This window comes from Lissotriton vulgaris, chromosome 5, assembly GCF_964263255.1.
Source record: "Lissotriton vulgaris chromosome 5, aLisVul1.2, whole genome shotgun sequence".
Classification (NCBI taxonomy): Eukaryota; Metazoa; Chordata; class Amphibia; order Caudata; family Salamandridae; genus Lissotriton; species Lissotriton vulgaris.
The window spans coordinates 1,559,304,756-1,559,329,749 of NC_141693.1; the positions used below are offsets into that span (position 1 = coordinate 1,559,304,756).

At 43.3% G+C, this 24,994-nt stretch overlaps 1 protein-coding gene across 1 annotated transcript in view; it reads left to right on the forward strand.

Moving 5' to 3' along the window:
- The window catches only part of LOC147715150 (maestro heat-like repeat-containing protein family member 1), an 89,951-nt gene that overhangs the window by 49,868 nt on the left and 15,089 nt on the right, over nt 1-24,994 (forward strand). Inside the window, exons 11-19 of the mRNA XM_086920413.1 lie at nt 137-250; nt 889-950; nt 2,752-2,871; nt 7,241-7,361; nt 9,487-9,527; nt 9,842-9,983; nt 12,890-12,942; nt 13,474-13,581; nt 24,031-24,150. Coding sequence (XP_086776539.1) covers nt 137-250; nt 889-950; nt 2,752-2,871; nt 7,241-7,361; nt 9,487-9,527; nt 9,842-9,983; nt 12,890-12,942; nt 13,474-13,581; nt 24,031-24,150 — 881 coding nt within the window. The remainder of the gene's footprint in view (nt 1-136; nt 251-888; nt 951-2,751; nt 2,872-7,240; nt 7,362-9,486; nt 9,528-9,841; nt 9,984-12,889; nt 12,943-13,473; nt 13,582-24,030; nt 24,151-24,994) is intronic.

Here is a 24,994-nt window from a genome sequence, read left to right on the forward strand (position 1 = left end):
ATAACATACCTCCTGGACATGCGTTGAAGAATGGCCTTGATGGGCTGCTCCCCTGCGTTGAGTTCCTTCTTGCATAATTTTATGTTGTGTTATTTTTCAATTATGTCTATTTTTTCTTTTCACTTTACTCCTGCAGCCCATTCTCACTCTAGTGAGGTCCTTAAATATTTCGAAAGTAGCTTGATGCGGATAGGTGCAGAGTCCCGTGCCACAACATTACAGCTGCTCTGCAAGCTCCTTTCGGAAACTGGTAAGACTGTCAGTGGGTGGGTGGCAGTGTGTGATGTAGACAGGGAAAATAGTTAAAGGGATATAATGCTTGTCATAGAATACGGAGCCCTAAGTTGTACTTACTCCCTTACTTGTCCAACATGGTGCAGCTATAAGCAAAATACTTCAATTTTATATTCTTCAGCTACATTAACTGCCAACTTTTCCTGGTAGAGCACTGCAATTTACGAATAAAGTCTTGTTTACATCAACTTCAATTATGTGAATCATGGTGAAGAAATAAAGGAGTGCCACTGTTTTCTTTTCGGTTAATTGTTCCCATTGTGAGCCATTAATGGAACAGGGACACTGTGAAAACCGATCCTGACATAGACACTGGACAGGAACAAAAAGGGAAATAAAATATGGAGCAGGTCGACACAGACACGCTCAGTGCAACATGATGACACAGACATGCACGGCGAAACAGGAATGCATTGATAGCCCCATGGGGCTCACAGTCACAGACTCACAAACCAAAACTGAAAGACAGGACCCTCAGGGTGGTAATCACAGTTGATAGTGGAAACTTCACTACTTATGTATTAATCTTGATCTTACTAGAAAAAGTCAATATCTATGTGTTATGAACATTTGGTGTATGGCTTTATTTAATAGATTCAGAAGGTGCCTTTTATCTGGATGCTGTCCGTCACGTACTTGAGGATGACAATCGCAAGGTACCATCAAGCTATTATACGTGTGTTAAAGCACTTTCATAATTAGCAACTCAATCTAATTAAAGTTATGCAGTTTTTGCATAGTGCAGTAGTCCTACTTACATGGACTCAGAGCTGTGGTTTGCACACCACAATCTGTTGACTTTCTCCAAGGCAAGTCTTCAGTGGAGGTGTTGGGTCATGCAACCTCCAGCCATTTCTGTCAGTTCAGTGTGTCTTGTGTTCCATTGTCTCCCTATCCAAGTGGACATATCCCAGTTTTCCTGCCTTAGTCTGTGTCAATGCATTATTTTCAGACCCAATCCCAGAGGTTGTTGATCCCTAATTGTTTAATAAATGTGTGTTAAAAAAAGTTTGTGTATGCTGTTAACATATTTGGTCGTATTTCACATTGAGTTGATCTGTAATACCCCTCACTGAGGAGGAGAATGTTGATGATCAAATAAGGGGTTTTGAAGTTCAGAATATTAATATCTCCTCAAATCTTTAACAACCGTGGTGTAAGGTATTTCAAATGTCTCTTCCAAGAATAATATTTGGGCTATGTCTTAGCAAAATCTCACCAAACGTGGATCGATAATACAGGATAATATTCAATGTGCACGTTTGAAAAGTCTGATTGTGATATAAAAGATGTATTTTATGTAGAAATTGGAATATATGTGACTTTCTTGATGCCATGTATGTCCACAAGGTGCCTGGCTTCTGTGCTATGGAGAAAGCAAGTAACTCAGCATCAGAATCACTATGTTCAGCATGTTAGCAAGCACAGGACATAGGCACAAAGGAAAATCAACAAAGCTGTTTTCTTTTGATAACGAACAAAAGGCTGTATTGCCATAACTTTGTCTCTATTGGATTCTCTTTGAGAGGTGTATTGGGTTTGTCATTTTTAACCTCAGGGCACGATATAAACCAAGTTATCCTTAGATATTTTTCAGATTAAACCAGGAACATCAGAGACAGGACTCTGCTAGGAATGTTAGAATCACAGAAATCAAGCATGGATGTATTCTTTGGCAGTTGAAGCCATTGTGGCCAGATTGTGCAAATATACAGCGTACAGAACCATGTTGGGGATGTCAATTTTAACTCAATACTGGATACAGGAGACTGTGACTATTTACGGTCTTGAGCCAAAATGACTTCTTGAAAGTGATATGGATCAACCAAACAACAAGGCGTGGGACAATGAACTCTAAGTACTGCAGCCCATTTGTTATCTGCTGTCCGTGTGGGGATGTCTGCTCAATCTTACAGGTGGAGTTAGGCAGCGGCCTTCATTCTTCCCACAGACCACTCTAGTTTTTTTTTATTCCCTCAGCAGTGGAATCCACAGCCTATTGAATTCTCATTTGCATTTTTGTAATCAATATCAGGTCCTGAGAGCTTTTTTGTTGGTTGTAACCTACCTAGGCATATTTTGCAATGTTTTTTTTAAATCTTTTATCAAATCTCAGGCACCTATACAAGGTGTAGCCCACCTGGAATATTTGAATATTCCCTCAATCACACTTCAGTCAGACACTCTGTAAAAACAGTTTAATTAAATTGACTCAAGTTTCATTCTCAGATTGTCATAATAGCCCTTTTTACAACATACGTTAAAAGGTTGTATCCAGGTACTGGCTTTCCACAGATAAAAATGTATATCTGTTTACTCTGTGGACAAAAGGAAGGAGAGAATGCATGGTTTTCTCACACTCCCTTGCTACTTTCTCACTGGAATGTGTGATTTTCTCCTATTCATACACCAAAAGGGTTTCTCACTAACCATGCTTACCTTTTTTCTCAATTACAGGTTATTCTTGCCACTTTAAGTTTAATGTCCAGTTTAACAGCCAAAGGTTTTTATGATGTGAACGGAAGAGCTGTGATGGATTATGTGCTTAAAAAAACCAACCTCCTTATCAAAGAGCAGGTAAGTGGCAGATGTACATATTTGGGTAGGTAAATGTGTTAGGGAACAGCAACAGTAGTCAGCACACAAGAAATAAGTGGACCTTTTAGCCCCCTTGTATCCCAATGTAGTTACTTTGCCATATAATATACATCGGCAGTGTCACATATTTGCCCCTGGTGGTGGAATATAGACCTCATGTCCCTCTCGTTAGTTCCCATAGTCTCACCTTGACATTCAATGTTCTTCATTTGAGCTTGATGTTCCCTACTTCCACTCCAGTGCGTCTTTCTCCTTCCGTCACTTTTATGGGTGTCCCTTATCCATTTGTCTGCTTACATTTGCACCTGAAATTCAGCAGCTGCCCATCAGTGCCAACACTGTACATGCCTTTTCTTCATGTCTTGTCATTCCAGGGTGCCCATGATGTGAACCAAAACCACTCAAGTGAATTTACTTATAGCTTTCACTTCAAGAGTCATTCTTCCAGTACACCCAATCTATGTTTTTTCCATTATTGTAAAAAAGTTTAACCTAGTGTACCCTTACTATTGTGGGGTCTGAGTTAGTGATGTCAACTGCAAGTGGTGTCATTGTCCCGAAGTTCAACTATTGCAGCTGGTTTGATTCGTACTGGGGCACTTCTGGCAATTTTATAACTTTTATCCTGCTCTTATGTTGTGCACTGTTGTGAACAACGAGTTTCAGAAAGTGGTCTGATAATATCCTTTAGTTATTCTCTTTCTCCTTCATTGCCCTCCTCTTCCACAGGCCTCATGTATGATTTTGTATTGGGCACTTCTTCTGTTTCTTCTCTTTTCTTGGACCATCTCAAGTCCTTTGGGCAGTTACCCTTTGATCCTATCTCTAGTAGCTGGAGGAAACACCTGTCATCTGACTAGGGGCCAGGAATGGGTGTTGGATCAGTGCTCTTCACTGGTGCTTGTGGGGCTGCAGGTGATATGTGGCAGCATGGGCAATGGCAGGTGGCATGGTGTCTGAAAACTGGAGTATTCTTGGCTTTGTCAGTGTCTCTGGGAGAGTAGGCCACAGTGGTTTATGGTCTCACCAATTCCTCCATAACAGCAGAGGTGCCATGACCTTCTTGATCACAGTGAACCAGGTAGGACTTCCTCAAGCTTGGCCAATGCATCCATGTTACAGAGTAGTTGTACCAAGATGCACAACTCAAGTCCATGCTCAGTAATATGTGTGGGGATTGGGCACCACTGATGACGTCTGGTATCCATCTCCTTGGGGCCTGACCATAATCCAGAGTGTCTGCAGTCCATGCTTAATCTTAATCTTGGGTTCCCATTAAGCTCAACTAATAGATGAGCCAGACACTGTCCATAGTTTTTTTTTACCACAGGCCAGAGGCAGCATGCCAGGAACAATTCAGATGCCTGTCCTTATGTTGCATCGCATTGTAACAATGGTGCTTGAATACCTAGATCCCAACTTAGTAACCAGATGCACATGTTGACTGGCATGAGTGCAAAGAAATAAGATGCTCAGACACTGTGAGAATGGGACTCGCTCCATACACGTCTCAACAGCAGTGCTCACATGCAGTACATAGGCCTACCACACAATCCAGCCTATGTGAGACAACCGGCCCTTAGACTTTGCCGGGGCTAACTGGGAAATTTCTTGGGTGATTGGGCAAGGCACATGGGCATTCAGCGAATGCACTGATAAGCTGTGTTTTTCACTGATAATACATTATCTAGTGGGCTCCTTCCTGTGACATACCCAGCTTTGTCGTTGAAATGCCTAACAGGGCAAACTACCAAATTCTACACAAAGTAGCACAAACATACTTCAAATCAGTATTTCATATCAACACTGCCTCCCAAAATGCAGTTCCCGGTTTTGTCTTATTGAGTGTAAGAAGTACCATAATGCAGCAAGGGGAGGGCTCATGGGGCATCACAATCTTTGTAGTGAGCAAGAGAGACTGCCTTGTGGTGCCAGAGGTGCAATGTCTCAGATGTAGTGCCCAGTGCATCAGAACCTTACATATTATAAGTGGGTCCACCGGTATTTTGACTGTATATGAATGCTATACACTTCTCCGCCAAATGACCATATACCTTTATTCTCTGTAGAGCGGAGCATGGGTGCATGACCTCATTTATACATTTTTATTTAAATGTTTGCGGCTAGTGATTTTAATTTCACATTTGAATTTAAGCCAAGAGGTTCTCTCTGTGAATACAACCTTGCTTTGAAAATTGTGATGTTTTCACTCTCAAATCTCTTGACCCTCCATGAGGAGAGAAAACACCGTGAAAATGATGTAAAAATATATGTTACTTTACTTCTCTTGCTTTTCCACATTTTCACAGGGCACTAGTCGCATGGATCCTGACTCTGATGTTGAAGAAGAGACCATCCACATCCAAATCTCTCAGCTCCTCAATAAGATTGCATTACGCCATAAAAATACTGACGAGGTAAGTGAGAAGGAAGTGAAATAAGGTGGGTCAATAGACTAGACGTGTACAAAATATAAATTGCAGAATGTCCAAAGACTCCTCAATTCCCAGGTTATCTTCATTATCCTCTAACTCACATAATAGTATGTTTTAGTAAAGCTCTCTCTGCTGCAGGTTTGTATGTGGGAATTATGCACAGAGTGATCTGAACCATGAATGCATGTTTAAAATGCATTCCTTTTCCACCCTCTTTCCTTGCCTTATCATTTATTTTTGTCTCCTCCTCATCTAGTTGTAAAGTGCTCCGATACACTCGGGTTTTGGCCAGCGCTATAGAAAACTTCCAAAATAAAAATAAATAAAAAATACCATGATTTGCCTTCGGAAAGCACTGGACTTTGGAATAGTATTTACTATTCCAACTCCAGTCTGTGCAACTGTAGGGAAAGAGTTGGACTTAAAGTACAACATTAGTCCAACAACGCTTTCCTTCAGGGAAGTGGTTGTATTGGCTTGCTTGATAAAGGAATGCATTGAAAAGACACATTAGGGCACGTACAGCAATTACGAGTCTTGCAGGGCAATGTGTTGGGACCTTAAATACCTTAAAAACATCTTGTCTTCCTGCCAGAAGCTGCCAGAAAGACAGTGGTCCAGTCTTTAATCATGTTGAGACTGTATTACTGCATTGTTCTGTATCTCGGAGTGTCACAGACATGATGAAGAAGACGACAGTCGGTGCAGAATATGGCAGCTTGGCTGCTATTTCATCTGCCTAGGCACTCACCATCAGCCCCAGCTCTACCAATGCTGCTCTGGCTTCCGTTAAGGCATTGGGTATATTTCAACGCCATGTGCTATTGTCACAAGATTCTCAATCATAAAGGCCCTAAATATCTTCACCTCTGATCACACCTTATCTTCCTAATAGAAATCTGAGATCAGCTGATGCCTCTCTTGCATCTATCCCCAGAATCAAAAGTGCTCACATTGGAGGCCATTCCTTCAACTACTTGCAGGCAAGATGTGGAACTCCCTACCACTTTGACTTAGGCAAGAAAAATCTCAAATACGATATCGCAAGAATTTAAAAACATGTTTTTTCAGGCTAACTTAGATTAGGGGAATTCATATTCTTACTCTGTATAATAGGACTGATACCCCAGTGCTGGGACACGCAGCTGACGCAGCTATGTGCTTTATAAATCTCATTATTATTATTATTAGTGGTTTGGACCATGTTGTTAAGGCACAGCGTGATTTGAGACGCGATGTAAAGTCTGTTTCCTCTGCTGCAGGGATAGAGGTATGCTGTCACATGCAGTCCTCATTCCCAGCATTTCCGGCATTCATAGAAGATTGTCGAATCCTACCTCATTTTTTTAATGAGGCAGGAGGTTTTCCAAATTATTCTAAATAGCCACTTTCAAACGAGATTGAATGGCACATCTGTCGCATTGCAAAACAAACTCAATCTGCATCTCCTATTTGCTACTTGCCCGATGATACAACAAGCACCAATATTTCTTTTCAACAGGGTCGTTCATTTTCAGCCATAGCTTTACACACTCTGGCACATTTATAAAGATAGTTCTGTTTTGTGATTGGTATGAGGATAACAGCAGATAATGAGATAATTTACAAAGCAGCTTGCTCACAGAGTTTTTGGAGAATAAATGTTTCACTCATTCTCTGCAAATAATTGCTCGGATATAGAATCACGGATTGTAGCATTGAACAGGGTTGGTGCTACATCAGTGTAATACCAGCGATCTGTCTTGGTCCCCATCAGCAAGGAATGGTATCAGGAAGGGGATAATTCAAATTTAGCCCCATCTCCAGAAGACCCACCAGAAACCCTCCCACCGGCTATAACTGTTTATCTGTGGGAATGCAGCCTTATTAAATGCTAATGATACTAATAACACATTCGCTGCTCTTTCTTGCAGGGATTTTGGAAGGAGATTTTGAGCTACATGCTGGAAGATGACTATACTTCATCTGTGCCAGCACTGTGCCAGATGCTACTTGTTGTAGATAAGCAAGCAAGCATCAACTTTCATGAATGTGGTGAGTCTTAAGCATCCTACTCATTGACACAGTGGGATCTACCATTGAAGGTGGTTAATGCTTCCTCCTCCACTTCCCAGATCCCCTCTTACTTTGTCATGATCAGGCATGAGTTGAAGAACCAGTCCATTAGCTCAGGATGTTATGGTTGAGTTACTATAGAATGTGGGTGTCAACATTTCAAATAACATTTATTGCTCTCCTTTTAGAGATATATGTGTCTGTGCTGATGTTGCTGCTCGCTGTGAGCCTTATTCACAAGGAATTAACCAATTGCTGTGTTACAAGCCATTTGGCTGTGCCACGCTGCGTTAATTCCGACCCACCGGGATGCTTCATATCTACAATGATATAATGGATCCCTTTGCTCTCCCAGTGCTGGTGCATAATTAGCTGCCATGAACCTATGAAGGCACCCTTGTACCATGGTGCAAGGGTGGCTGCGTCACAGGGATGATTTTTTTTGTGCAGTAAGGCATATCTTTGTTTTTATGCAGTTAGGCATACCTTTGTGCACAAAAACAATCACAATAGGTAATTTCCTCTTCCTAAATGTGCTGCAGTATGCAGTACGCGTAGAAAGAGGTAAACAACGAGGAGAAATAAAAATATTTGTTCTTGTTGCACCTCCCTATACCTCCCCCTGGGGAGGTGTAGCATTCTGACACATTTCCAGGTGTACTACTTCTTGTAAATCTGGAAATGCGGCAGAAGCCTTGGGTGTTGCGCAGGAAATCTCACAGCAAAACCCATGGCACAACTGTTCCACACAAAGTGTTGCGTGTAAAGGGCCATATTTACAAGGGCATTAAAAGCCACACCGGGTGGCTTTACCTGTCCTTGTAAATATGAAGCAGCAGGTTGCACTGCTGGTGTGTCTCAAAAAGTGATGCACAGGTGGCACAAGGGGCTTGTAAATAGTCCCCATATACTTTTTGTAGTTTGTCAGACATAAAGTGACTTTCCTTTTTGTTTCAGCTCTTAGTCTGGTTAATGCTCCTACCCCCTAAATGCAATGTACTAACTGTCCCAGGTTTCCACACACCATGAGGCTACTCAGGGCTCTAATGCTCCTCTTCAAACCTTGGAGTATTCTTGCTCTCCATGATGTTACTTCTGTCTAGTATGTTGATCATGCCCTGCTGGGTATGGTACCTATGTATGTGTTATTACTTTTGCCGACCACAACAGGGATGTATTTTATTTCTCCATGGAGTTACTTTTAGTTATGATATTTGTCTCTGCAATGTTTCTGGTTCAACATTTTGGACTTCAGCTCCATAATAAAATGCTAGTTATTGGCCCTCACTTGTAAGCAGGGATGCATGCTCAATGATGGTAAGTGAAAATAAATATTTTGACTGACTCCAAGGTTACGAAGGATATTCGCATCTGGTGGTGAATACCTGTAATTGCTATAATTCCAGGGATCCAATTAGCTCTCCCCGCAACTTTCCAGTGGATGTGTTGATAAAGTGCAAGTGACCTGGGCAGATGGTATCATAGTCTATTTATATATCACTCATCTTAGGATTCCTGAGCAGAATGGAACAGGTAAAATATGTGCTCGTTCTTGCTTGCCCCAGGTCGTTAACCTCATTAGAAAATAGATATGCAAGAACATGCTCTGGAGTCCTCTTTTCTTCTGGGGTATCCGCTGTCAGAAAATGGCTCCCGCTTTTCCATGGTCCGTCAGGATGTAAAGCACGTCCACGGCTCATGACGCATCCTCTCTTATCCCACTGGAGTCTTCTATCCCTCAATGAAAGCTGTAGCAGGAACCTGTGCATGGCAGCTTAGGTAGCTCCTCCTCCAGCTTTCATTTCTTGACAGCAACCGCTAAGGGAGGGAGGAAGAGAATTGCAGCATAGGCTGTCAAGGTACTGTACACCCCTGGGCGCTCCTTAGTGGTAGGTGTGCCTTTGCCAGTATTTGCAGGAATTTCAAAGCATCCTCATGACTGCTAGAGGCTCATTGAAATGCCACCCATCACCCATCATCTTCTTTACAGGTACCACTGGGTGTCTTAAGTGTGTGTGTCAGCCATATGTCTTCCTTTGGCAAGTATTGCTCAGTAATTCATGGATTGAGTATGACATGTCTTCGTTCTTTTGTACCTAAACAGCTAAAGAAATTCCAATACACAGACTCTTCATAAGATTGCTGGTGAGTATCACATTCCACCCCCATCATATTCCACCAGATCCCTCTTCCCAAGTTGTTTGCTGCCATTTCTATGCAACCTACTAATAGAGATCTTAAATTCAACTCAGCATTTATCCTTTTGAATTTGATGGTTTTATTTCCAGTAAATTGGTTATCAGTACGACATGCTACTTACATTGTACAGAAACAGCCAAAATGTGGTTGGTACTAAGTACTGTGTAGAGAACAAGGTAGTATTTCCAGGAGTTTTAAAGGCTAGAGAATAGGAACTCATGAAAGAATCACTTTCTGAATTCTTTGTTGTGGGTTTTCAGGTAATTTCTTCATATCCTCGCTGGGATGTCGAAAGGGGAACTTCAGTCTTGGCTCTTCTCGAGCGCCTGATTCCTTCAAATTACCCATTTCTAGCAAAACTCCTCAGAATGAAGATCCCCCCGCTGATAACATATTTAGAAGGTGAGACCCCAAAGCATGAACCAGTGAGCACACAATTTAAACAAGTATTAATGGCATTTCAAACAACCATTGACCAATGACAAAGCCATTAGGTCTGGTGTTGGCTGCTAGCTTTTAGACCTTGTCCACTCATGTTTTTTTCACGGTTTTTATAAACTTGTATTGTGGGAGGGGATGCCAGGTACATACCAAGATAAAAAATACTGTTTTGGTCTCAAAATGTCACATTCTTATTGTTGTCCCTGGATCTAAATGAAAATAATTTGTGTGTGGATGTGCTCCTTGTGAAAAAGCAGAACGCCATTGTTCACAGTGAAGTTAGCCAATGGCAGAATTGGCCCATGATGTATGCTGTGGAGGACAGAAAAGAATGTGAATGATAGGACACGTTAGACCAGCAGATGAGGAGGTCTGGCTGAAGGCTTGTATAAGTAAGCAAAAAAAGAAATAGTCACAGTCTTTCTTTGTAGCTGGCCGATGCCATACTCCAAACCGAATGAGGGAATAACAGAAACGGAGTCAGGTATCTTCTTGCAAGTTCTTGGTTTCTTCCGCATATAACAGAAAGGCAGTTGACACATTGGTTTACCGAAAAAATCAGTTTAATACAAAGCTTCCGCCATGAAGCGCTTCATCTGTCAGACGTAGCCTTGATCACATAAGAATGCGGCATCTTGATTCAGTGTTTCAAAGTACATATGTGCCAAAAAATTCCATAAACATAGAAAAAAATATTTCTTTAGTATATCCAAGGTAAACATTATTTTAGAGCACTACCTGTTTTGGCACCTTTTCTTTTATTTCAATTGTGACTTATTGTAACAACTCAGTAGCACCAACTCTTCTAATGACTAAACTTGAAACCAAGACTCCTGGTGGCCTCAATACAGAAGAGATTTAGCACACACATTTATAAACACCAAACGCTCTCGCTGCGTTTATATTAGAAGTAGGTATTAGTCAGGGTACATGGTAGGTTAGATTAGTCTACTCGGGCATAACATTGTTTGTGTGATGACTAAGGATGAACAGGGTATTTCACAGAAATTAATATGAAAGAAAATGTTAGAACTCTGGTACAACCATATGTTGCAGTTAAAAGTAGTAGTTTAAAAGTTGCATAATTGAATCCTACTATGTGAGAAGTTCACACGGAGGAACATTTAGAAAGGTTGGTGATATTATGTTATTAATAAATTGATTGATACATAATTCTGTAAGGTTAAACACCCTTGTTTTCTGAAAAACAAGATTTGTATTTCAGCCTGTGTAGCAGATATCATGCGGAAGTGTTTTATTGTGTTTTTAAGGTAGAATTAATTGCAAATTATAATGTCACTTATGTGAATTAGTCGGGTAGTTCCTACAAATCTATAAAGGATCTCCACGTTTTAGACAACATAAACTAAGGGATTGGTATCCAGACTGATTCCAGACACCCCAAAGGATATGTTAGTATGTAGACCAGCTAGCTCACAGTGCCACTATAAGCCCCACACTCTTACCAAGGAGAAAATAGTTTCTGGCATCTATCGAGCATGAGAACCCTGACCCCTCAGGGATCATGGAAACAGTACAATACTTTTTGCTTGGTCACTTGTGCTCACTTTATCTCAGAGAGATACACAGACTAAATGGTGGGGGCGTTTTCAATAAGTATTTATTGAACCAGAGTCATTCTAGCATAAAACACATGTGCTGCAACAACCACAAGACAGAAACAGATATAGACGATTACAAGCACCAATATAGTAAATAAAAAGTAGAATTCTACCATGTTGCTAAAATAGTGAATATATGCAGACATATAAATACATGAAGTTAATAGTGCGTACTCCTATGATGCAAACCCTAACTAGATGTACCTAAGTGTACCTAGCATGTATGTTGGTGTATAGCCAAGAACCTCCTAGGAAAGAGCAAACCCCAATACCTGATGTGAGAAAGCAAAGGACCCCATCTTGGTCTCGAGTGGACAACCCACAAGTAATGTCAGACGACTGCTAACTGGAGTGTCTGCATGCAGGGACTTCAGCGTCTCGTGTCAGCATGTCAGCATAGAATCTTTTTCTCCTCCGGCTTGCCCAGCAAAGATGTTCTACTTATATACCCGAAAGGTACCATCAAGGGTTCTACCTAGACGTGCCATGGTACTGTGGGCATGTCAGCCAAGGATGACGAGAGTGGTGACCCTTATACAGAGTTATTATGCACAAGATTGTAATCCTGCTGTGATACTAAGAATCCTCATGCATAATAAATTAGGCTAGTTTTTTGAGAAAACTACACAACATTTATGCAGCACCTAACTAGGTAAAAGGTCAGGGCCAGAACTGTTATGTAGAGCAAGGTAGGACAAATGTCAGTAAAAGCTTGTGCGACTACCTAGGCCTATATTGGGGTACACTGGGTATTATAGCAAATTAAGAAGTGTTACAAAATATTTTGGTCTTTGATATAATAAAGGAGTATTTTTCTATGTGTATGTAATTTTAGAGCACATATGCACTTTTTTACTCGTGAACCACAACGGCGATCCCCTATGTGATCAAGGCTTCATCTGACAGCTGAAATGCTTATTTGGCAGTAGCTCTGTAATAAACTGATTTTCTGCAAACAAGTGGTGTGGTGACCTTCCTGTTATATAAGAAAGGAAACCAGAATATATAAACCTAAAATTACAACCAGATATAAGGAGCTAAGAGTGACATCAAGGGCACATGAACAACTAATGACCATGAACTCAATTCCGAGGACAGGCTGAGCCAACAAACACATTTTGCACACTTTGAATTGTGTGAATCTACTTATGCTAGTGCTTGGTATGTAAACACATTGCCTTTGAAATGTTGCTTGCTATTCACTTTTACTTACATATATTTCTTTTTTACCAACTACTATTTCAGCTTCCACGGAAAGAACCTTTGACTTGGCAAAGTGGAAATGCACGCTTGTTTCGGTAAGGATGAATTGCTAATGAATGTCTCACATGACGCTTGTCTCTCTGTTTTCCATAGCCACTCATTCAGCGTGAATATATGCAGATAATAAATTCACCCCATCATAGTGCTGTTCTCCTATGAGGTTGCACTATTCTCCCCATATCCCTATTATTTCTATGGATTATGATCGTTACTATGATGTTGATTATGATTGGGCACAGAGGGGAGCAGCTGTACTCGGTGCATAACATTTCCCTAATATGCAATATTTACCAGAAGCATTAAAAACCTTATTGGCCCAAGTTGACATTCATAAAACTGGAAATTGCATGCTTATGACACCTAGTCCTACATGTATCAGAGTTTATCTGCATGTTTTACCCAGGTAAATTACAGGCTCTACAGTGATCATTGCATTACTCATAAATCTGACTGTTGTTGCACAGGGCTACAAATGTATCTTCTCAAAATCACTGCAGACGCCAGCCGTGGATACTTCATTTACGTTTCTATTACTGCATTAAAGTCTCTCACTGTTTTCCTTGCAGTTCCTGGGGACTATCCTAAAACAAGCCCCATACAGAGAATGGCATGTCTCTTTTATGGAAGAACTCACCGAACAGATTGACAGTTTTGCCCATCATGTGAATGAGGAGGTTAGTGTTCTCAAGGGTCAGTATTGAACCATTGGGGAAGTCAATTTAACACAAAGTCGGAGAAGGGTAGAACTGTGTATTCCATTAGTAAAGGTAATTTTTATAATATGGGTACACAGCATTGGGCTTAGCCTGTTGGGAAAATCAGGTATGGTTCTCCCGCTCCCTGGAAGGACTGACCTACTAAGAAGCAGATGGAGATGAACTCCCTGAGATAATCCTCTCCACTTGAATCAATAAAAGCCACAACATTTCAGGGCTATACTCATTTCCCTAATAGATCTCCTTTAGCCAATAGGTAGTCTTCATGTTAGAGCCAATCCCCATTCAGGGGATGTGAGGCCATATTCATGCAAAAAGCAGTGGAGATATTGTTCCTATCAAAAAGCAAAGAAGAAAGGAAGGCGGGCAAAGAAGGGGGAATCTTAAGGATTATTTCTTGGTGCCCTCACACATCACTGAGTATGTAATACTTCATAGTGGGCTTGCTTCTCATAGGTCTAGCGCTATAATGCCCTACGGGCCCCATGAAAGGTCACTTTAAGGGAGATCTTTTTCTTTTTGCTGTCTGATGAGAAGTGCTTGTGTAAGGGCATTTTGAATGTGAGGGGTGGAGTACATGTGTACAGTGAAGTAAAGGGAGACTAAAACTATCTAAGAGATACCAAACTGAACTGTAATGTGATGGTTCCCTTGGTAGGATTAAAAAAATATAATTTGGTTGGGGCTAAAACAGGGGTGTGATGTACCCAAGTAGACTAAATCTGTGAGTGTGGTCAGGTTTCGATGGCCTAAAAAGGTTCCACAATGATTCGTCAGGACCAAAAATACGGGGGATAGTCCGACCCCACACCTAAGACATGATATGCTGCTAAGGTATTCCTTTAGAAGAAAATACCTGGTTCAAAATGTTTAGAACTGATCATCTAACCTAGAAAATAAATGAAAAATTAAAGAAAACACTCATTAAACAAATGTTTGTATGTTTGGTTCAATGTGTCACCAGAATCGATTTTCCAACTCACTGTATCATAGTGTCTCTAAAGGTAGACATGTGCATGCTATTTTTGGCGCTGACCAGTCACCACAACGTGAAAGAAGGGAAAAACACACAAGTACATATAATATAACAGAATAAGCAAGTGAACCTACATGGAACAGACAAAATAAACCAATCTGTGTTTGTGTTACTCAGCGTATCATAAGTTATTGGATGTCCTCCATTGTGAGTGACGGGTCTTACCCTTTGGATCAATTAATTATGCCCTATAGGTCAAAAGCAGAGGGTAGTGCTCAGCTGCTGACAGTGGAAAAAACTATGATGGTCAGTAAAAAGAAACAGTAAATCAAGGGGACCCAAATGACTTAGTGTTAAAAGAAAAAGAAAAAGTTTTCAAGAGAAGCAACCATATTCACATGGTTTCTGCACGGAGAGCACAAGAGGCCTACCCTCCTCTGCTCGCCTGGCTCGAGACTGAGCAGAGGAGAAGACCTGTCATTGAAGGTACGGGCAATTGGAGCGATTGTCCTCAGGTGTGGTGTGGGCAGCAGCTGGAAGGAGTGATGACCTAGTGGACATGAGGAGAGGAGAGGAGGGGAGGGGCGAGCTTGAGCCAAAAGGAGTGAGCTTCTCACGTGCTGATGTAACAGAGGTATCATGCCTCAGTGGCGCCTATCCCAGAGTGTGCAGTGGTTAAAAGCTGGGCATCCCAATGTCATCCATGGTTTTTGTAAGGTGGCCTCTAAGTAGTAAAGTAAGACAGTTGAATGTTTTGTTAATCAAGGGTAATGGTAAGAGAAATGAATAGTAAACCTAAGTACTCTTGTATATACAGTGATGGAGAGCAAATCAGGTGCACATAACTCCTAGCGATCCCTCATGGTGGAATCTAGGCATAATGGCATCTGTTTTCATGTTGGAAATCTAGGCTACCTCATGTAATAAGTAACACGAGGCGGCCAAGTGGTCTATTCCCAATGGATTAGGATGCTTGGTGAGCACTATTGGGAAATGTCAAATGAAGAGAAGAGGAAAGAGAAGAGGTAGGCTGGAGCCAATAGGAGCAAGCCCCTCATGTGCTTGTGTAGCAAAAGTATCATCCCTCCGTGGTGGACAACTTGGAGTGTGTAGCGGTCAAATGCAGGCCGACCAAAGTTGTCAATGGTATTAGTAAGGCGGCTTCTGATGGATACAACTGCTAGTGGATTCCTCACCTTGTGAATATCCCCCTGCGTCAGCAACGTTCTGAAAATTCTTTGTAGCTCGCCGGCGTGGACGACGTTACAGGAACGCAGGACATCGCGCACGGCTCCGCTGACGTCACCGACTCCATAATAGGCCTACGCTGGCGTGATGCCATCAGTTCCCTTTTTTCCACGTCGTCGACGCTAACGGTTTCGGGGTACCTCGGTAGCTGTTAGTAACTTTGTTACTGTTTTTCTCTGTTTGGTGTCTTCTTGCTTCTTTGTTTCTCGCTGAAGATGTCGTCTAAGAAGACCGAGTTCAAGCCATGTGGGGAGTGCGGCAAGATGATGTCGATTACGGACCCGCGCGAGGATTGTATCTGATGCCCGAGTTAGAACTACGATGTCAAATGCTGTTCTTCGTGTAAGAAGATGAACACGAAGGCTCTTCGAGAGAGGGAAGCAAAACTTCTGGTGGGGAAGTTGAAAGGTAGAAAGGAGAAGAAGACTTTGAGATCACGTTCGAGTAGGGCGAGGTCGAAGTCGAGGTCGGGGTCGAGGTCCCGCATGGCGTCGTCTTCGAGGTCGTCATCTGGTCATGCTTCGAGGTCAACGAAGAAGAAGCATAAGAAGCGAAGGCATGGATCTCGACATCACTCTGGTAAGGACTCGGAGTCGAGACCGAAGTCGCCTAAGAGGAGGCATATAAAAGATGAGGTGTCTCCTTCACCTGGTGTTCCAGAAGGTGAGGCTTCGCCCTTGGAGTCGCCAGTGCGTTCTCCGGCACCGGTATTGGATCCCTCTCCGTGCTGTCTCCGGCTCGAGAGGAAGAAGAGGCTCCATTACCTGAGGGCTCGATGACTCCAGTCCATCCGCCTGTGGAAGAGGAGGCGAAACTGGAACCTCCAAGAGAGCATCCTGTAGGTCCTTACCTGCCCTTCCCAGCTCAAGGTCAAGACCCTTCTTCGTTTTTAAACACAATGTATGGAGTCTACGCAAGAGCTTTGTACCCCTCTGGGGCACCTTCGGGTCCCATGGGTCCATTGGCATATAATTTAGTAGTTCCCCACTCCTATGCTCCAGCTCCTTTTATGCCATTTATACCGGTGCCGGCTCCGCCTTGGCATTTCTCGGAGCCTCCGAGGTCGTCAAAGCCAATTCCATCGTCGCCGGTTCCAGCTCGACCTCATGAGCAGCGACCTGGGCTTCCGGATCCGATCTCAACGCCGGCACCGGCTCCGTCGGAGTCGGTCACGGATTCGGCGGCGCGACTCTTAAAGGAGAGATCGAGGCGAGAAGCTCAGCGCCTTATAGAGGAGCAAAGATTTAGAGAGGCTGAGGCTGAGGTGGAAGAAGGTGAGCTTCAGGAGGACTATTTTGATGATTTGAGGGATGCTAGTGGTTTGGAGCTTTCCCCTGAATGGAAGCTGTCCTCTGTACCTGATTCCCCTTCAAAGGGCGTTGCACCATACCATGTGGTCATCAAAAAAGCTGCGGATCTTTTAAATTTGACTTTGCCTACAGCTGAATACAAGTCTAATCTTTTGACTTAGGTCCTCCATTCCCCATCTTCAGTTGTGGAACCATTGCTTCCTTTTAATGAGGCTTTGACTGAGCCTATATTGGAGGTTTGGAACAGGTCTCTTACAGCTCCTGCAGTGGCTAAGGGTGTTGCAAGGAGGTATAGGGTCGCACCTGGTGATCCTGAGTTTCTATCCTCACATCCTTTGCCTAAAAGTCTGGTTATACAGGCAGCCTGTTCGAAGAAGACTGTTGGTGCTTTCCCTCAAGTGCCTGGGTATAAGGAGTCCAAGAAACAGGATCAGACTGCGAAGAAGATTTTCTCTTCGGCAAGTATGGCTCTAAAATCGACCAATGCCACATGTCTCTTGGGGAGATATATACATGCCCTGATGGACTCTGTACAGCAGTTGGCTCCTAAAATTCCTGAGGACAGCAGAAAGGATTTTAATGAGGTGTTGGCCGATACACAGGCGGCTGCACGTCAAGTGATTCAAAGTGGTCTTGACACTGCTGATTCAGTTGCTCACATTATGGGAACTTCTGTTGCCTCTAGAAGGGCTGCCTGGCTGAAGTCATCTGACTTTTCTGCGGACGTTCAGGCAGCCTTGTTGGATTTGCCATTTGATGGTGCTGGACTATTTGGCAAAAAATCTGATGCAACTTTGGAAAGATTTAAGGACAGTAGGGCTACTGCCAGATCTTTGGGGCTGCAGTCCAGAGGCTCTGCGACTAAGCGGTATGGAGGTTTTGGACATTCGTCCTTTCATCCCTACCGTCAAACTCAACAGCAGCAGCAACAGCAAAATCCACTATATAAATCCTACAGGGGCAAACAAAGAGCTCGTCCTCGAGGACGTCAAGCTTCCTCCTCTGCCCAACCCCCTTCACCATCAGCAAAGCAGCCCTAGATCCGCCATTCTGGATCATGCGGGTCCTGTAGGGGGTTGGCTTACCCATTTTCTACGGGATTGGGAATCGGTTACATTAGATCTTTGGGTTCTCAATCTTGTAGAGAATGGGTATGCTCTTACCTTTCGGGAATTTCCTCCAGATTACCCTCCTTGCCAAGGATTTTGCTCAGAGGACCACCTACTTCTCCTGCAGGAGGAAGTCCTGTCACTGTTATGAAAGGGTACGATAGAGGTGGTTCCGGAGCAGGAAAGGGGTCAGGGATGCTACTCCTGGTATTTCCTGATTCCCAAGAAGGATGGCAGACTTCGTCCAATCTTGGATCTTAGGATCTTGAACCTTTACCTGAAACAGGAGAAGTTCAAGATGCTCACCCTTGCTCAGGTTCTTCAGGCGCTGCTGGAAGAGGACCGAATGGTGTCGATCGACTTGCAGGATGCTTATTTCCATATTCCTATCCTGAAGTCGCACAGAAAGTATCTCCGTTTCCTGGTGGGATCGTAACATTACCAGTTTGCGGTCCTTCCGTTTGGTCTTACTACTGCACCTCGAGTTTTCACCAAGGTCATGGCTGTGGTGGCAGCACATCTCAGAAGGTCGGGATACCTGTATTCCCATATCTGGACGATTGGTTGATCAAAGCAGAATCTCCAGAGACAGTGCTCCATCATCTGCAAGTCACAACTCAGTTGTTGTACAGGTTGGGTTTTTCAATAAATGTACCCAAATCTCACCTGGTGCCCTCCCAGTTCAACCTGTTCATAGGTGCGATACTGGACACAACTGTATGTCGAGCATTCCCTCCACCTCAAAGGATTCTCGACATACGGGGAATGATTCTTTTTTTTCACAATGGAGCGGTCGTTCCAGTCCTGAAGGTCCTTCGCCTGCTCGGTCTGAAGCCTTCCTGCATTCTGTTGGTCAACCATGCACGCTGGCACATGAGGGCATTCCAGTTGTGTCTCCGCAGGCAGTGGTATCAACACAACGGAGATCTCAGGGAGTCTGTGAGGATCTCCAGAGAAGCTGCAGTGGATGTCTCTTGGTGGAGGGTGGAAGGCAATCTGTATCAAGGAAAGCCTTTCCATCTACCTCCATCGGTTGCCACGGTGATAACGGATGCATCCACTCTAGGGTGGGGTGCTCATCTGGGGGATCTGGAGATCAAGGGTCTTTGGTCTCCAGAGGAAAGGTTGCTTCACATCAATCTTCTAGAGTTGCGGGCGATACGTCTAGCACTCAAGGCCTTTCTCCCTTCCCTTTGCGGGTGGTCGGGTCATGTCCTGACGGACAACACCACCGCGATGTGGTATGTCAACAATCAGGGAGGAGTCGGGTCGCAGTGTCTCTGCAGTGAGGCTCTGCGTCTCTGATCCTGGGTTCAGGACCATCAGATTTGTCCGATGGAAAATCATCTGGCCGGAGTTCTGATTGTGCGTGCAGACAGTCTCAGTCGGCAGTTCTCGGCCGACCACGAGTGGAGGCTTCATCCAGAGGTAGTTTGTCACGTCTTTCTGACGTGGGGAACTCCTCAGGTGGACCTGATCGCCACTCACGAGAATGCTCACTGTCCGTCATTCTGCAGTCTCCAGTATCCGATGCACGGAGCTTTGGGGGATGCGTTTCAGTTGAGTTGGGGCTCACAACTCCTTTACGCGTTTCCTCCCATACCCTTGATTCCTCAGGTTCTGAGAAAGATTCGCCAAGACCGGGCCCAAGTCATATTGATCGCCCAGGATTGGCCAAGAAGAGTGTGGTACACAGATCTTCTCCACCTCTCCTCGTGCCCGCCGCTCCGTCTCCCTCTCAGGGCAGATTTCCTCTCTCAGATGGAGGGCAGGTTCAACACCCCCACCTCCAGACCTTACACCTTCATGCCTGGAGATTGAACGGGGCAACCTGAATTCCTTTTCTATATCCACATGATGAGGTGGATGTCATAATTTATCGGCCAGACGTGACTCCACCAAGTCTATCTATTCTTATAGGTGGTCTCGGTTTGTTTCATGGTGTGGGGAGAAATCCATTGATCCTTTGAGGGCTCGTTTATCAGCTATACTTCAATTTGCTCTTTCTTTAGCGCAGCAAGGGTTTGCTGTTGCTACAGTCAAATGTTATCTTTCGGCTTTGTCGGCATTTCTCTGCCTGCCGAATCAGCCGTCCTTATTTAAGTCTGCTGTTGTTTTAAGATTTCTAAAGGGCCTTACGAATAAATTTCATCCTACTCCCTTTGTTGTACCTCAATGGGACTTGAATCTGGTGCTTACTGGGTTCTCCTTTCGAACCTTTGCACAAGTGTCCCTTGAGACTTTTGTCTTTTAAGACGGTCTTACTGGTTGCTATTACCTCGGCAAGGAGGGTAAGTGAGCTTCAAGCTCTTATTTCGAAGCCCCCATTCTTGACCATTCATGCTGAACGAATGGTTCTTAGGACCAGGGTTGCTTTTCTGCCTAAGGTGGTGACTCCCTTCCATCTAGTACAGTCTATTACCCTTCCTACCTTCTATCCTCCCCCTCACCCTTCCAAGGAGGAGGAACGGCTTCCCCGTCTGGACCCTAAGAGGGCGGTGAGCTTTTATCTTGATAAGACAAAGGACTATCAGGTGGATGACCGGTTGTTTGTTGGATTTGCTGGCTGTAGAAAAGGAAGAGCTGTGCATAAGCGCACACTTTCAAGATGGATTATTCTATGCATCAAGATCTGCTACGCCCTGGCTGGTAAGGAACCTCCAGAGGGTATAAGAGCTCACTCTACTAGAGCAAAGTCATCAACATCTGCTTTGTCTAGGGGTGTTCCTGTAGAGGACATTTGTAGAGAGGCAACTTGGGCTTCCCTCCACACTTTCGCAAAGCATTTCTGCTTGGATACCGAAGTGAGGAGGGACGGCCACTTTGCGCGTTCTGTCCTTCAGGACTTTCTGGTATAGAGGAGTGGACACCCTCCTCCTGGAGTGGGGACTGCTGTGGGAATCTATTCACAAGGTGAGTAATCCACTGGCAGATGTATCCATCAGAAGAAAAAGTTACTTACCTTCGGTACGCTTTTTCTGGTGGATACAGTATCTGCCTGTGGATTCCTCACATGCCCACCCGCCTCCCCGTTGTTCACTCTTCCATACCTGAATTTCTGGTAATGTTTTTTTAATGTATACAAGTTATCCTCAAAGGAAGTGTGTTCTTGTACATGATTTACTATGTTATATTCACACTATGTGTGTTAACTTGACTAGTTTGTACTGTGTATACTGTGTATATATCTATTGTTGTTGGTCCGTCCGTGTTCCTCGAAGGCACGGAAAAAAGGACCGAACTGATGTCATCACGCCGGTGTAGGCATATTATGGAGTCAGTGACATCAGAGGAGCCGGTGCGATGTCGTGCGTTCCTGTGCCGTCGTCCACGCCGGCGAGCTACAAAGAATTTTCAGAACGTTGCTGAGGCATCGGGATATTCACAAGGTGAGGAATCCACAGGCAGGTACTGTATCCACCAGAAAAAGCGTTACCGAAGGTAAGTAACTCAAACAGTAGACTAAGACAGTTAAATGGTTACTTATTGGAGGGTACCACCTCATTGGTATCAACAGAATCATTTGTGTTACTGAAGAAGAGACCAATGCCAAGTCGCAAAATGCTTATCATAAGCACTGCTTAGTGTGGTGTCTGGGACTCCATAGCCGGGCATTCCATATGTGACATGGTGTCAATGGTGATATGGTATATCAGGTCCCATGTATGAAGAAAATGTCAATCCAGCCATAGTAAGAGAGTATCTGATTTCACAGGGGACTGAATTACACCTCGCACTAGAGGATTTCATCTTTTAAACCTTTGCTGTTGGTGGAGAGACATAAAATCCACCCTTGCTCTTCTGAAATGGTTTAAAGGGCTCCATGAATTAATAGCTTCCAAAATTATCTGCCAGAGGTCATCTGGAGAGTGGTTGGAGTTGGAAAAGTGATGGCACATTTTTGTAGTGCTGTGTCTGCAGCATTTGTTGCTCCAGTACTCCATTATTCTTGGTTCGATAGCGCTCGTGGTCATTCCCACAAAGGCAGGTGATCAGGTAAACACAGTTTTTTGTACTGCAGTTACTGTGACTTTTCTGTTTCCAGGCGAATTGGGGACCCAACCTGACCTCTTAGGAATGTTTAGTCAGTGGGCATACCCCGTAGGACCCACAGGGAAAATGCCCTGTGACAGGTGGCAAGGCCCACAAGATGTTCGGCATGTGGGACTGTTGAATATGAGGTCTGGTGTTTACCAGGAGGTCCTTCGGTTTCTGGATACACTTAAACGCGAATCATGGCTCTGGAATCTCAAGGGGCCCAGTGCGTCATCACTCCTTCCCACGGTCGCATGCACCCCACCCAAGGACAATCACTACAATTACCTGCACCTTAAAAGACGGGTCTTCTCTCCTGATCAGTCTCAATCCAGATGAACAGAGGATGGTAGGTCTCCTGCGCTCTCTGTACAGAAACCACATGAGTATGGTTGCCTCTCTTGAAAACTCTCTGTTTTTCTTTTTTTTCTCACCCCAAGGCAATTTGGGTCCACTTGACTTGCTGTTTCTTTATGTTGACTATCATTGTTCTTTCCACAGTTAGCAGCTGAGGGCTACACTCTGCTTTTGACCTATGGGTCACTGATCCAAAGGGTAAGACCCTTCACTCACTCCTGAGGACAACTTGTGATACACTGTGTAACATCAACGCTGATTGGTTTTATGTTGTCTGTTACCTGTATGTCCACTTGCCTGTTCTGTTATATTGCATGTACTAGTGTGTTTTTTACTTCCTTCACATTGTGGCGCCTGATCAGCCATAACAATAGCATGCACATACAGTGTCCCGGAAAAGCGATCCTGGAGACACATTGGTCCATACATGCAAAACATTTGTTTACTGTGTGTTTTCTTCATTTTCTTATTTTTTTCTAAGTTGGACGATCAATTTTAAACTTTTTGAACAAAGGTATTTTCTTTTAGGGGATTACCTACACTTTATATCACATCTTAGATGTGGGGTAGCATTAGCTCTCTCTTTTTTAGGTCCTGAAGAAGTGGTACAGATACTTTTTGGGCCAACAGGCAAGAAACACGTTAACCTGACCACATTCACAGATTTCGGCTACTTGGATACATTACCTCCCTGTAGTCGCCCGTACCTAGTTATGTTTTTTTAAACCTGCCAAGGAAACCATCAGTTTAAATTCCAGTTGAATACCTCTTTTTAGTCTCTCTTCACTTCACTATACACATTCACTCAACCTCACACATTCAAAACGCCCTCACACTGGCACTTTCATCAGATGGCAAAATTGAAAAGATCTCTGTTAAAGCGACCCTTCGTGGGTCCCATAGGGCATTGCATTGCCAGCCCTATGAAGAACACCCTTGATGATGAGACATTACATGCTCATGTATTTGTGAAGGCACCAAGAAAAAATCCTTAGGATTCCCCTTTCTTTGTCCGCCTTTCTTTCTACTTTGCTTTCTGAAAGGAGCAGTATTTCCACTGGTTTCTGCATTAGCACTTTCAGAGCCTAGGTAATGGACCTTCATTGGCTCACATTACCCCTCACTTCCTTGTTTTGAGTCATATTCAGGACCATATACAAATCTCTACAATGTCCAGAAAATATAACTATACTATACATAAGATAACAAACATTTCACTCAACTTATTAAGTGCTATGTGAAAGTGTGAGACAAATATGTGCGTAGAGTGAATCAAAGATGAATACTCAAATATAAGTAAGACTTTCATAGAGTGAGCAGGAGATGCTGTTTATTCTTAACTCAGACTGTCTTTAATTCACTCCCATATTAGGGTTTTATTTTCCAGTGCCTTGGTAAGTGCATGGCCAGCTGTGATGATACTGCACTGATCTTACCCTTCCTTCGAAGCATGTTCGAATCTACTAGGTTCATCGCTACGCCTTACCATGCAGTAAGTATCAAGTGCATTTCTTACAATTATCATAGATTTATTTCCCTAGGGTATTTCACCCTGTACGACCACAACAAAAACAAGTTGAGAAGGTAGTAATATGGGGCTGTGGAGCATCTGGTTGTACATTGTGTAGATTTGTAACTTCATTCATAGAGCTTGATGGTAAATTATTGATGACCGGTGAAACATTCCTCACTCAGTACTTCCTCTCACCCAAAAGTGTGATTTTGTACTCCGTGCATAGGCAAATTATAGTAGAGTGAAACCCCTCTACAGAGTAGATGTGGACTAAGTTAGCAGAAACTGAATGTAGAGCTCCTTTTTTCAGGTGACTAATAATGCATTTCATCAGGGATAGTTAGGAGCCACTTTAGGTGATCTCTCTTGATAGAAGCCAGTGTTTGAACAAGATAAATCAAGTTTAATCAATGTAGCAGATAAAGTGGTGAAAGACATAAAGCTATGTGAAGGCTTTGAAATGACTCTCTCAGAAAGGCCTTCAAAATAGACAACAGTAGACATGAGGAAGAAAGGATAAGCACCACTTCTAAAGAAATCACACTCCTTTGTTGTAAAGAAGGCTTGTGTATTGAACTGTCCTTGCAGTTCCTTTATGTGAAACACCAGAGAGAACAAAGTGACAGAAAACAAATAGTGACGGAACTCTCATCTTATTGTCCAAAGATGCTTTTTAAGTAGCATGGTAAAGGCCCTCCAGCATAGCTGTATAAAGGTATCCTTAAATCATGCTTTCAGGCCACTGAATATATTTGCTTTACTAGTTGACAATGATTCACCAATACCAGCTGTAAACACTGAATGTGAAATCAAGAACCAGCTT